This window comes from Falco peregrinus, chromosome 2, assembly GCF_023634155.1.
Source record: "Falco peregrinus isolate bFalPer1 chromosome 2, bFalPer1.pri, whole genome shotgun sequence".
NCBI classification, from domain to species: domain Eukaryota; kingdom Metazoa; phylum Chordata; class Aves; order Falconiformes; family Falconidae; genus Falco; species Falco peregrinus.
This window is the reverse complement of record NC_073722.1, coordinates 40,935,162-40,948,914: the sequence shown is the minus strand read 5'-3', so window position 1 is coordinate 40,948,914 and position 13,753 is coordinate 40,935,162. Positions and strand designations below refer to the sequence as shown.

General features: G+C 52.5%; 1 protein-coding gene across 4 annotated transcripts in view; it reads right to left on the bottom strand.

Moving 5' to 3' along the window:
- Positions 1 to 2,269: 2,269 nt before the first annotated feature.
- Positions 2,270 to 13,753, bottom strand: part of LZTS3 (leucine zipper tumor suppressor family member 3) — a 55,958-nt gene continuing 44,474 nt past the window's right edge. For all 4 annotated transcript variants that reach the window (XM_055796130.1, XM_027777180.2, XM_027777177.2 and 1 more), the window contains exon 4: positions 2,270 to 11,765. In XM_055796130.1, coding sequence (XP_055652105.1) covers positions 11,055 to 11,765 — 711 coding nt within the window. In that variant the 3' untranslated portion in view covers positions 2,270 to 11,054. The remainder of the gene's footprint in view (positions 11,766 to 13,753) is intronic.

Sequence of the window (13,753 nt, the reverse complement as noted above, 5' to 3'; positions counted from 1 at the left end):
CCCACGTGATGCGGCAAGGGCAGTCATGTGACTCGGTGGGGCGGGCCCGGGGCGGGGTGGTGGCGCTTCGGCTGCTCGGTCCCCCGCCAGCTCCGCTCCAGGCAGCGCTCAGGCGGCGGCCTGCCCGACCCCAGTAGTCGTAGGCCCGGCGGGGAACCCGGGGGGCCTGTCCTCTCCCCCGGCTGGGCTTGGCTCCCCCCCGGCTAGGATTCGCTCCCCACCCCGCACCGGCTGGGCCTCGCCCCCTCTCTCCCCCCGCGGCTGGGCCTGCCCGCCCCCCACCCCCCCGGCTGGGCCTCCCCGTCTGCGTGGGGTGAGCAGCGACGGGAGGCGCCCGGCTGGGGTCTGTGGGGGGCTGCTCCACGTCTGGGGGTCCTGGAGGCTGGGAGTGGAGCCTGGCGGAGGCTGGTGCTCTTCTCTGCTGCTATACCGACGCCGCCATACCGACGGGACCAGGGTGACTGAGGTGGGAGGGGATCGTGGGGGAATCATTAGGTGCCAGACCCTGCTCGAGCAGGACCACGCAGGGCCAGTGGGCCAGTGCTGCGGCCAGGCAGACTTGGGAGTGTTTCAAATATTCAAGGCTCTGCTGTGCCCAGACATCTCTCCACCCTGGGCTTTAAGCATTGGCACCAATAAGGCCTTGAGCATGGGAGTACATTAAGCAGGGCTTGGCACATAGACTTAGTGCTTGCATCCCTTCCTAAAATTTCTACCTGGTGGATTCCTTTTCCACCTCTTCCTTCACATCAGCCTTTTTATCCTCTGGCAACTGAGGAAATCGCATCTCTAGGAGACCAGATGAAGTTGGAAGACAGCCATGCTGGTTGTGGCGAACTAAAATAAAAAGTAAAAAAAACCCAACCAACCAACATAAAACCAAAAAAAACCCCAAAACTTGCTGATGGCACCTCAGACCTTAAACCTGGTCTGAGGGAAATGATCGAGTCCCCAACACACTTGCTTTTCCCTCGGGGGGGCATCAGCTTTGTCATGAGAGGACAGGAGGCGCTCTCTAGCAAAGGTGGTGTTGGGAAAAGCGCTGAGTTTGTTGAGGGGTTTTTAGAAAAATAATTTTGATCTAAACGTTGCTTTAATGTGCTGCTGACAAAGCAGCTGGGGTAGGATTCATTTGAGTAAAAAACTGAATTGGTGGGATTTTTTGGACATCGGGTTAACTCCCTGGTTGTGAGGGAAGGCAAAATCAGCCTGGGCCTGTGGTCAGCCTCCAAAACCTCCTCCCTGGCTACATCCTCCTCCCCACCCCAACCATCCAGGGATCCAGCATGGATTTGCTGCATTTTGACTGCTTGTGTTTTCCACTCCTTCAGCCACTCCTGGCAGGGAAGCAGTCGTGTTCTCCAACCCAGCATTGGTACGGCCAGTGCTGGACATCCCACACCTCCCTGCCCTGTTCCCTGCAGCCTGTACCGCAGCTCCCTCAAACCATCTCCCTTCCCAGCCTTACAGCCTCAGCACAGTGGAGGTTTCTCTGGGGCGTGACAGCCCCTGAGCCCCAGAGCTGGGGAAAGCCCAGGGAGGTGCTGCAATGGGAGGTGAGGCTGCTTCGAGCGAGGTCTTGGCATGGGAGGGAACGGGAATTAGCTCATGGTGGGTTCCTACCACTGCAGCTGGCTCCAGGCCATGCCTGGCATCTCCACCTGGGTTTTGTCTTCCCCAGTGTGTCCTCACCTGGAACAGGCTTAGGAGCCTGTGGTGTAGGCTTGGGGGCAATTCAGTCACCTACATGAAGCTGGGAGGTCTTGGACATTGGCTGTGGGACCAATGGGAAGTCTGTGTCTGTTCTAATCAGCTCTGGGACATCCTTGATGGCTCCAGGCACATCCATGGGGATCTGAGCTATGGACCGGGGTGAGACCTCAAACCCAGATGTCTTGCCCAGCCCTATGGCAACCAGCATGGCCTCATGATGCTTGTTCTCAAGTGCTTGAAGAACCCGAGTAGCCCTTGTGCCCTGGGAAAGCAGGGCTGGGGAACATCCCATCCGGACACGGACACGTGCCACATCCTACTCTGCTCCTGGCAGCCTCCACCTCTCCGCTCCTGCTCCAACATACCGGACTGCTCTCCATCCTGTGGGACGGGAGCCACGAGGAAGCTCTCGACTGGAGGGTTCTGGTATGCCCAAGGTGCAGCCACCTTGCAGTTCCCCAGCCCGGCTGCAGGTCCCTCCCAACGCCGCCCCCCCTCCCCCGCCATGAGTCTTGCTGCTTCTCCTTCCCCCAACACAATTAGACAAGCTGCACAGTCAGGTTTTTAAAATGGGGCTTTCTCCATTTTATTTTGCCCAATAAAAATCCTTCACAGTCAGGTAGAGATAGGAGAATGAGAGATACGTATACATATAGATCTTCATATATATTTATATATATACATACCTCTGTACAGATATATATATATATATAGTCACTGTAGAAAATCGCAAAGGCAGTAGCTCTTCACATCTTGATAACCCATGGAAACATACAACAGACTAGCAGTACGTTGGGAAGTGTGGGACAGTTTTAACAAGAATTTGGGAAACGGATACACCTTTGCTGTACAAAAATCCCAGAATGCTGCGTTTTATCTCTTTCTTTTTCAGCCTCTTGTCTTTAAATACACCAGAGGCAAAGTCAAGACAACGGTGTTTGGAAGTGACCGGTGGACAGGAGAGACACCCAGCTTTATGGAGTTCTTTTTTTAATACTTTATTTTTTAAGCGTGTGTGTATATATATATATTTATTTATATATATATGTATATATTTTTTTATTATTTTTAAAATTTTTCTTCTTTTTTTTTGCAAAGTCTTATTAAACGCCGTTCGGAGAACCAGCAACAGTCAACGCAGAAACAAAAACAGTAACAGAGTCGAGTTCAGAACACTTCTGGTTTGAATTCACAGTAAGAGCAGAGAGAGACTGAGGCATTGAAAAACGAACGAGAGGAAAGAAAGCACAAGGCTGGGGCTGAATTTACAGTTGGGGAGGTCCACAACGTTGGACGAAGGGTCTAATGCAGAGGTCCTACACACAGACACAGCCTGCAGCTTGCCCTCGCCCGGTGGTGTAGCGGCAGCAGAGAGCTCTGGCCGCTGCTCCGCAGGGCTGTTATTGCTGGTGAAATCAGACAGCAGGCTTGCTCGGGGGCACTGGCTGGCCCAACCTGACGTTCTCCCCTGGGGGAGCTGGGTTTGCGGGGGACACCTATTGATCTGCTGGAAAACAGACGCACAAGACAGGTGACTAAGCGATGTGCATCAATTTAGGATGAGGAAACCCTCGCAAGCGTACTGCCCGGTGCAAGACAAAGACCAAGAGGAATTCCTCTTGGCTCACAGCATTTACCAGGTCCGAGTGAGTGCAAACGAAGACACCTTGGAGGAGCTCCAGCCCTGGGCTGGGCACTGCGGGGACACCGCTGCGTGGAAAGGGACTGCATAGACACATTGGTCGGTTGTGCAGCATTTTTTTGCACCGGTGGTAGGACGTTTTGGCACCGGTGGCGGAGCTCTGCCCATGCACGTTTTGTCCCCTTTCAGCCACTGGAAGGGAACCCACGTGCCACCCGTGGGGAAAAGGGGACCTTCTACTCCAAGAAGGCTCCTAGGACAGTCTGGCTTACCGGAACGGCAGAGCCCACCCATGTCATGGTCTCCCACTGGTGTGTGGCTGTCACCAAATGTGACTCTGTGAGCTCAGTCACCCCATGGGACCCGGCGGCTCCCACGTGTGTGAGCTGATGGAGAAGACCTGCTGCAGGGACCCAGTAACAGTCATAGGATGGGCACCAGAGGGGGATGGACCACACCTCCTGGGGACCCAGACTGCTGGACATCGGCAGCTCTGGGCTCTCCAGACAAATGGGGACCACCTAGCTCAAACCATTGGTGGTTAGTGGGAGCCAGACTGGCCTTTGACTCCCTTTCCAAAGGAGGAGAGCCTAGGGCTGGAGCTATAAAGGTATGCAAGGGAACATTGGCTTGCCTGTAGGTATCAGAGTTGGGAATAGTCCCTTTTAACTCTCTCTAGAAAAACCTATTGCTTTGTGACAGAAAGCAGAGACTTTCTGCCTGAGAAAACAGATCTGTAAAAGAGCCATGAAAACACAGCCCTGTGTGCTATAGCTTGTCCCAGGCTCCAGACCTGACATTATCCCCTTCATTGGGAGTATCAGGGAGGAGGCTTATCCTGAAAATGCAGAAGCTCATTTCTGGTGTTGCTGGCAGTTGCACTGCCAGCATAGAACATCCTATCGGGAAGCCAACATCTGCAAACAGCTGGATGTGATCCCACCCCCTCAATACACTGGGGACCATGTGGCATGGGCGCTGCGTACCCCTACAGACCAGGGATGCTCGTACACTCCTCACCCCACTGTCTTTCCAGAGGGTGGAAGGACCGGGGAGGCCCCAGAGCTGGCTGGGTGTGGTGCTGCCATGGTGTGAAGCCCCATGCAATGGTGGCAAGTGATTGCAAGCCACAGGGATGTCCTTCACCGAGAAGCAAGGTTGCTCTTGGAGGTAAAGCTGATCTAGCTGACATGGGAATGATGGATGGAAGAGGTGAGGATCAGTAGCCTAGAAAGCTCCTCTGAGGGCAACATCAGGGCACGCCACTCTCAGGGGCAGCTTTGGGTTTCAGTTCTGGCTTGTTCAGATGTATCTGGGAGAGTATTGGGAGAGGCGCTGACTGTTCCTGGGACAATGGGTGATGATCCAAAAGGAGGCAGGAGAATCTGGAGAGCTGGGGCAGAGGAGGAACAGGGCACAGGCAACACAATGAGCAGATTTTTAGCAAGGGGGCTTGATGAAAAGTAACTCTATAAAGTGGCTTTCAAGGCTTAGGCTGAAGGGTTGGGTTAAAGTAACGGCAAGTTGGACCTGCTCCCATCCAGGACAGGAGTGAGGACTGGCACTGCACGTCAGCAGGCTCTCATGGTCTTGGCAGGAATGGAGTGGAGAAGGCTGAGCAGAGCTGGGGAGCAGAGGAGTGGTGAAAAGGCATGTGCCCAGGGCCAGCTGAGAACCCATCCACAGGAGCACTGTGGGCGGAGGAGCACAGATCTCCCGCTGACCCATGCTCCACTTGCCAAGGCTGGGACCAGGTTCAGGAGGCTTCATGGAGCTAAGGTGGGCAGAGATGCCTTCAGCAGGAGAAGCAAAGCCCGTGGTGCCTTCAGCTCAGAAGATGGTTCCCTGGTAAGGAGGGTGCTGAGGACACCCTGGGGTGAGCTGGGGAGAGGATATCAAGGGGGCAGCCAGCAGGACCACCAGCTCTCAGGATACACATTCTCCTGGCCAGTTCACACTGAGCCAGAACAAACCCTTGACTGGACCCTGTTGCAACACCTGTTGCTAAACTAGAGGAGACCTGTTGCCCTGAAGACAAGTGTAATGGCTTGGCATGCATCCTCTTTTATCCCCAGGAAAAAAGGGGAATTGCATCCATCCTGCCTCGTGGGAACAGCTGCCGGTCCACACTCTCCCTGGGCAGTGTGGGGAGCTAGTTGGCACAGCTATGGAGGATGCTGGTGTAACCAACTGGGGACAATCGGCTCACCCAGGAACTCCTTTCCATCCTGTCCTATCTAGCACAAGAGAGGCCCCTCATGGACCTGCAAACATTCCCAAGTGGGACACAGGGAAATCCAAGCCCTCTCCTGTCCCCTGCCAGCTCTCGTTCCTCTTTTCCGGCCTGCACCAGCCTCATCCCTCCCCAGGAAAACCGGGAGGCAGCTCCAAGCACGCAGTCCAGTGCCCTTCGGAGATCTTTGGTCATGTTGCTCATGAGCTCGCTGTCTTGAGCAAGCTATAAAGTGCCACTGCAGGGGTGGGGTGGGGTGGTCCTTTCCATGGGCAGAGCTCATGGGCAGCAGGGCTCTGTCTGCAAGGGATTTTGGTGCAACACGAGGATGGGCAGAGGTGACTTCAGCCTTAACCAGGGGACAATTGCAAATCCTAGTGCAGGATGTCAGCGAGCAGCAAAGCAGGACAGAGTGACACCAGGCAGCTCTCTTGGAGTCAATCCCAAGTGGACTGCCTTCCTGGGAGGTGCTGAGCCCCCCCCCCGCCCCCATTTTCAGTGCAGCCAGCAAAAGCTCAGGGGGTGCTCAGCACCCTCCGAGTAGCACTCAGCACTCAAACACAGTATTGGCTGCTCCTGTTGATCCCGCTTACCAATATAGAAGCCCCAGAGATTTCTTGTCTGCTCATTTAATCTTTGTATCTGCAGAGCTGGGCTGTTATTTACATCCAAGTACACTTGTCTCCATATAACATAGCAGCATAGGAGCAACAATTTGATTCCTATCTTGAGTGTGGAAACCCGGAGGTGATCTCCCTCCGGCACGATGCCAATGACAGCAGGAACAGTGCAGCCGTCTGCCACAAGGCAGTGGCAGAAGCTAAGTGGGACTGTGTGAAGCACAACAACGTGCAATGGTTGCAGTGTTCACCCTCAGGGCGAGACAGGAGTGTTGGCTGTCTGAGGGGAAGTAGCCCAGGAGGGTCAGCATCTTACAGTGACATCAACATGATGGTGGAGCAGAGCAGCCCTACTCACAGCCAGTGGTAAGAGGGGGCTGCTTAGACCTTCCCTGGCACCAGGATAGCCTGCTTAGCCCAGATCCTCATGGATGGGAATTGCTGGAGCTGACCAGTGTCCTGTTTGCTCATATAATGGCCATGTGGATATGCTTGGAGCATGACTCAGTTGCTCGCACGTGGGTGATGTGCCACTAGAGGTGCTCCAGGTCTTCCCACCACTGGCCTGGGTCTCCTATAGATCTTGGGTCGTGCTGGCCAGCCCCATGTATCAGGTACCCCAGGGCATCTCTGTCTCTGGACCTCATGTGTGGGCAACTGACCTGAGACCCTCGTGACCACAGCTTTTGCTGTTGGCCAATGGCAAGTTAGAGATGACTTGTTTCAGGAGAGACACTAACCACGTGCAAAAATGTTGAGGGTGGTACTTGGAGAATTACATGGGAGCCAGTATGTCACACTGAATCCCATCAGCTCCAGAGCTGGTTGAGCAAAGATGGAGGAGATGGCTGGGTTACAGTCAAGCCCAAACTCTGTGTTGAGTTTCATGGGATAGAAATACTTTATCAGCCCTGCCTGAGCCTCTAAAAGACATGATGTCAGTCTCCTTGGCCGTTCCTGGGATATGTCGTCAAAACACTAGTCTAGCACCCCTTGTATATCTTGCTCCAAGACTAAGACCCCAGGGCCTCAATGCACACCTAGCTTGTGATGGAAGACCTCATCCTGTCAGTGGGTAAAAGATCTGGGAAGAGCTAGGTGAGCTCCCATCTGGGCCAGGTCTGAGCACAAATGACAGGAACCCAGGTGTCCCACCATCATTTTTCTCCACCTCTGCTAAGCAAAGAACAGTCACCTCTGAGAAAGACTGGTTACCACCATGTGGCCACACAGTGCTCACACATGGGAGAGGACATGATGGGGAGGAGTCCATCCACCTTAGTTGTAGGGAGGATTCCTGTTCTTCAGGCAGGTGCCCCAGCCAAACTACCATGAATGCTTCCTGAAGAACAGGAATCCTGCATGGCAGCTTGGCTGGGGCATTTTCCAAAACCATCTGTATTTTATGTCACCGTAGTAGCACAGGGAGTTGGTTTCTGCAGGACAGCTGAGTGCTTGGGGGATGGGATGCTGGGTGAATCCCAAGAAAGAGAACACCCCCATCAGTGACACAGTGTCTTAACGGGTGTCTGCAAGGCTCTCTGTCATCCAGGGAATGGCCACAATCGGGGTTGCTCAGGTCTGGATCAAAATTGTAGATTAAAGTGATGCAGTGAAGAAGAAGGTGAAGCAAGTGTACCTTTCCTCCTCCAAGGTGGAAAATCTCTCCTTGCCACTCCTGCTCCATCCCATATTGCTCTGCAGTCCCTGATGGATGCACTGTGAGGCCATTAAGTCCCTGGGTGATCAAGCACTCTCCAGCAGTCAGACAAACCCATATGCTTCTGGCTTTCACTGGGTCCATCAAGATACACTCATTCCTTGCACCACTGCAAAAAAAGATCTAGAAAAAAGATAACAGAACATACTCAGCATGCTGGAGGGCTTGTCTGACTGCTGCGGGTATGTGGGGAGGGCAGACAAGCCCCTGCTTCTCCTGCCTGTGGATTAGCAAGGAGTTCTGCTGAGAAGGTGTCCCTCAGGGTGATGCTGGTGTCTGTTCCTCTTGAGCGTTAATACAGCGGGGAATTGTGCACACCACAGCAACAACAGATCCTTGAAACTTAATCCCTGTGGGTGTTCTTGAACCACTGGCTGACACGCTGGTTCTGCTATGGTTGGTGGGAAACCAACCTCAACGTCAGTGGGGCCAGGAGGAGCACAGGTAGAAGTGACCTTGCAGGTTATTACACCTATGGTGTGGTGAGGGCACTTGCTGTTGGGTTTGCTTTTCATGCGGTGGCCTCAAAACTAGCATGCAACCATCTGAGTCTAAGCCTCTTGCAATTTCTCTATGCTTTGCCCTTTTGCCCAAGGGCTGCAAAACCCTTCACAAGCACAGATGCACCACAGCTGCTTTGGGAAGGAAGACAACGTGCGTTTGTCTGATGTAGAAATAGAAGCACAGAAAGCTGAGATGACTCAAGACACCAGATCTCCAAGCCTGACATTGTGGGATGTTTGACTCCATCTTGAAGGCCCAGTGTGTGAAATGGACAAAGCTCTAGGACTTGCCTGGCCGAGTGTAAGCTTGCGTGGAGCATGTGTGTGTCTCCCTTGGCATGGTGAAGTCTGCTGCTGGGTGGCACCCGCAGGCAGCTGCACTCTGTCCTCGGTGGGGTGTGCAGGCTGATGTCCAAGAGCACTGGGAGCATCTGCAGGATCCATAGTGGGACTCTTCTCCACACCCTTCAGGGGTCAAAGCTGACCTAGTCCCCCTTTCTATGGCTGGTCCTGAGAGAGGGGCTTAACCTGAGCTGCCCTGGTGTTTTCCAGACTCATAGGTTGTGTCCTCCTCCAGCTCCAAAGGCACAGGCAGAAGAGATGGGAAAAGCCAGGTGCCGTCAACTGGGATCTTGAAATGCCCTGGTCCATTGCACATCTGCATCTGTGCACATCTCATGCACATTCAGCTCTAGGGATCGCTGCCAGCCACCAACAGTTCCTGCCTCTTAATTCTGAATTTGGCTGGAGGTTGGTGGGACTAACAGAGGTCTCCTCTCTTCTGTTCAGCCTCTGCTCCATCTGAAGCTCACCACCATGTTTGTTCCCAACTTGAAGGTCAGACCTGGTGATGGAGAGGGGGAGCTTTTGGGGAAGGGAACATGGGAAATGTGTAGCTTTGGGGCTTTTGTTTGGAAGGTCTTCATCCCTTCAACACCCTAAGGTTCTTCCTTGCTGGCCGAAGTCTCCCTGGAGTCACCTCACATACATTCCCAGACATCTCAGTGCTAATTCTAACTTTCTTCTTCTAGCTGCTCCCCAGAACAAAGAGCCAAAATTCCCACTTGTGTTGATCCTTTGGCCACTGCCCAGGCAGTGGAAACCCCACTTTGCAACATTTTTTTCCTCTTTACTGTGAATCACAGTAAAAAAGTGTCCATGAAAGGGAGAATCCAGCCCACTTTGCCCACCTTTTCAAGCTGAATGCTGGTTTTTGCTGCCTGCACCGTTCTCGGTGACTGTGCATGTAGGATCTGATTATTATTCTTCCAGGGCATAAGCACTTGCATGATCTTAAGTGTTTTCCCTCCTGATGACTGCTATTATGCTCAGAGTTAGTAGCTGAATATTTTCTTAAGCTAAGCCTGCGTTATCTCTGTCCCTGGAATACGTGATTCCATGTGGGATTGCTATGGGTGCAGTTTGCAATGGCTGTACTGAAGGCTGATGCTCCCCCTGTTGCAACCTAGCTGTAATGCTGATGTGTGCTCACTGCAACTCCTGAGTGAGGCTCTGATGCCGTTTTTTAAGTAGACTCTGGCCTACTTAAAGTAGACTCTGGGGGAGTGTACCAAAGCGTCTCTCCTTTGGGAATGGGGTAGCACAATTGCCCCCCTCTGCTGGGGCAAACTGCTAAAGTTTCAGTTTGCATAAACATCCCACAGGTTTGGAGCCTTCCCCAAACCTTGATTTTATTGACTTTGGGAAGTGCGAGGGCTCTTGGAAAGGGAAACTAGCTTGGATTTGCAAGTTATTTTCTTGCTGTAGCCAGCTTGAGTATATGGTAGGAATAGGGGGACCAAGGCAGAGGTGGGAGGGTATTTCTACTCCCAATGTTGGTCACAACCCAGGAGAGGAGTGGAACTGTGGAAGGAAACCACAACAAAATGAAAACACAGCATATGTTAAGCTCTGCTGAGCCTCCAAAGAGGCTCCTGCTGGGCCATCATTCCTTGTTGGTTTGCGTTACCAGGACAGGATCCTCCTGCTCCTGAAGGATTTCCTAACCTCTCACAACCATGGTAGCCATGGGCTGGCAAGAGGGAGTCATCTGGTAGAGATATGTCTGGTTTCACTGAAATCAGTGGCCAACCTCTCACTGACTTCACTAAGACCACTGTCTAGACAGGATACTTGATACAGAGCAGTGAGTTTGCTCATGATCCCGAGAGCTTTGCTCCATTAGCCAATGTGGCTAAAAATGCCCTGAAAAAAAACCTGCCACTTTGAACTGTTTTGCTGCACATAAATGCTTGGAAAACCAAAGAAACCAAATACAACCCTCCAAAACAACCAACCAAAGAGGGGTGAATTGTAGGAGAGAGGATGGCAGCCTCTAGCGGAGTAACAGTCACGGCAGATTACAAAAGAGCCAACAGACCCTCACCAGCTGTACTAGGGAAAAAAACAGAAGAGATGTTGCATTATTGATAGAAAACTAACGCACATCCACAGTTATTTTACCTACGGAGCACAGAAGTATAGAGTAAGGGTGATGGAGCTTGGTGGGAGCAGACTCACACCACTCCTACGGTAGTGTATTATCCTTCGAAAGATCACTGGCTTGAGTAGGTAGTACATGCACAGCAATAAAAATGTTATGTTGTATTGTGTTGGTCCCACCTCAGATCTCGGTGGACTCTATTCGCTCAAGTCTGGAGGGAGTCCATGGTTTTTTCTCCTCGGTGTGCGGGGGGCTGGTGGCCTTCGTGTTCATCTCGTTCACCTTGTGCTCCAGGAGCTGGTTCTTCTGATACATCTCCACGTAGTTCAGTTGCAGCTGCTTCTGGTACTTGATGACCTTCTCCTTTTCTTCTTGCCATGTGCGCCGTTCTTCCTCGAAGTCCATCACCTGCTGCTCCCGCTGCTGCCGCTCCAGCTTCAGCTCCGTCTGGAGCCGCTCCACCTCCTTCCGCAGTGTGTTGACGCTGTCTTCACTCTGCCGCTGCATCTTGGCTTCGTCGCTCTCACAGGCCAGTGGGTCCCGCAGCTTCTCACCAAGGTCCCCACCAAAAGGTCCTGGAGGTCCCATGCTGGCAAGTGTTCGCTTCAGGCCAGAGACCTCCAGCTCACAGTGGTTCAGTTTTTCTCTCAGCACTTGGACCTCGCTCATCTTCCGCTGCAGCTCACTCTCACAGATCTCCAGGTTGACACTCTTGGAGCTGTAGGAGTCCTTCAGGGTGAGGATCTGCTCCTCCTTCTCCCGTAGGAAGTTCTTACCTTCCTTGAGCTGTGTCCGCAGCCCCACGATCTCATTCAGCTTCTGGGAGACATCTGCTTGGGAGTCCTTCAGCTGCTGCTTGAGCAGAGAGATCTCACCGGCCTTCTGACACACCTGCAGGGAGAGCATTTGTGAGGCAGGAGGAAGGCAGTGAGGAGCCACCACTGCTGCTTGTCTCCTGCACTGCCCGTGAAACCTCTGTGTGGCCTTGCGTTGGCAGGAGGCTCAGGGAACCCAACAGCACTGCCAGGGTCTGAGTTCCAGCCTTCACCAGGACCCAGACTGTGCCAAAGACCTAGAGGCTGTCACCGCATTTGTTGGGGAGAGTTGGTGATTCTTCCTGGCTCTTAAGAACCTGGTACTGTTCCCACCTGGAACTGACCAAACAGTTAAGCTAAGCGCTGTGGTCCTCCCCAGTGGTGAGCGGGCACTGATGCTTCCCTCCCAGCTTCCCTCACCCTGCTGCCCTTCGTCTTACTCACCTAACCACAAGCCTGTGGTGCTTGACCTCAAACCCTCTCCTCTCAGCAGTTTTCCCACTGACCTCAATGGCATCTGGATCTTGAACAAGCCTGAGACAGAAACATCTCAGACCCAGAGGCCACCCAGGCTCTCCCTGCGCTCTGGGAGTGTAGGACAGGATGCAGAGACAGTAGATATTACTTACTTGTCCTATGACTCTTTCCCTCCCAAAGACTCCTAAAGAGCTCAGTTAACTAAATTTTAGGGTTTGCTTCACTGGGGCCATACAGGCACTGGTAGCTATTTAATTCTTTGGGGCAGGGCTGGAAGAAGGGCAGCCCCTCTGCCAAAGATCAAGGAGAGAGCTGTGACCCACCCTTGCTGAAATGGGACTGCCACACACCGTCCTTGGGCACCGGAGCTTTAGGTTTCATCCTGACTGGCTTGTGTCACCTGTGTGGCAGGGTACACAAGCCCTGTGGAAATACCCTCGCTGCAGCGTATATTTGCATTACATAGGTGTCACCATTCAATATGACATTCCTCTGCACCTGCGTAGTCCACCAAAGGTTACAGTTGCACAGATAGTGGTGGGTGTTGAAAGTGAACCATAAAACAACCTCATTTTCCCATGAACTCCATGGTTTTCAGGGCTCTGCACTGGCAGATCTGATCTGTCTACTGTGAACGATTGCAGAGACAGAAAGTCCCTACCTGTGCTAGTAGGAGTCTGGGCTGGGGAGTGGCACCAAGGTACTACCAGTCATCAGAGAGGACAGGTGTAATTAAAAATAGTGTTGATAGCAGGCATGTCCAAAGCAGGCTGTCCTGTCCTCCTGAAGCTCCTGTCTCCTGTCACATGTGAAATGCTTGGCCTTTCCTCCCTCCTGCGGTGCCTGCAAGGTCCCTTGCTGCTTCAGTCCAGTTGGGTCAATGCTTCTCAGACAAACTCTCCTCTCCATTGCCTTCATTGCAGCCTCCACCTTTCTCTGCTATAGAGGGCTTGCCTGGTGCGTAATGTTGAGTAAGACCTCAAAGCTCAGCTATGGGGATAGCCTAGTGCTTACTACAAATGGCTAAAGAGCTAGTACCCACAGCCTCCTGCTGCTACCTACTGGTAGGAGCTTTCCCTGGCGCTGACAGCCATGGTGGTTCCCCATGCAGACCTAACTGAGAGTACCCTCACCCACACCAGCACTTGTCTGCAGCCAATGCAGGACTGTGTCGTGCTGGTTTAGCTGTAGTTAGAGTGGTGTAGTTACTCCCTGGCTAACAACCGGCACAGCTTACTGAGAGTGCTCTTCACGGGCTAGCTCTTCCCAAAAGGCAGAGAAATGCATGATGAAGAACAGCTTGCAAAGGAATTGACTTACAGATTAAAACACTTAAATTTAGGTCTCTACTTGGGTGCTGTGGAGATCTAGGCAATAGAGTCCATGGAGCCTGGAGGCCAAGTCAATGAGTCAACAAGTGTAGGTGTCAACAGTTTTTAGGTTTCTTGATCCATAAGCTGAAACCCTATTTTTACATCAGTATCACTGATGCAGACAGAAGTATAGCAGTGAAGCAAATAACCAGAAGCCCATCTGCAGTTTTACTGGTGCAAAATCAGGGAATATTCCAGACCTAACTTGCTGGAA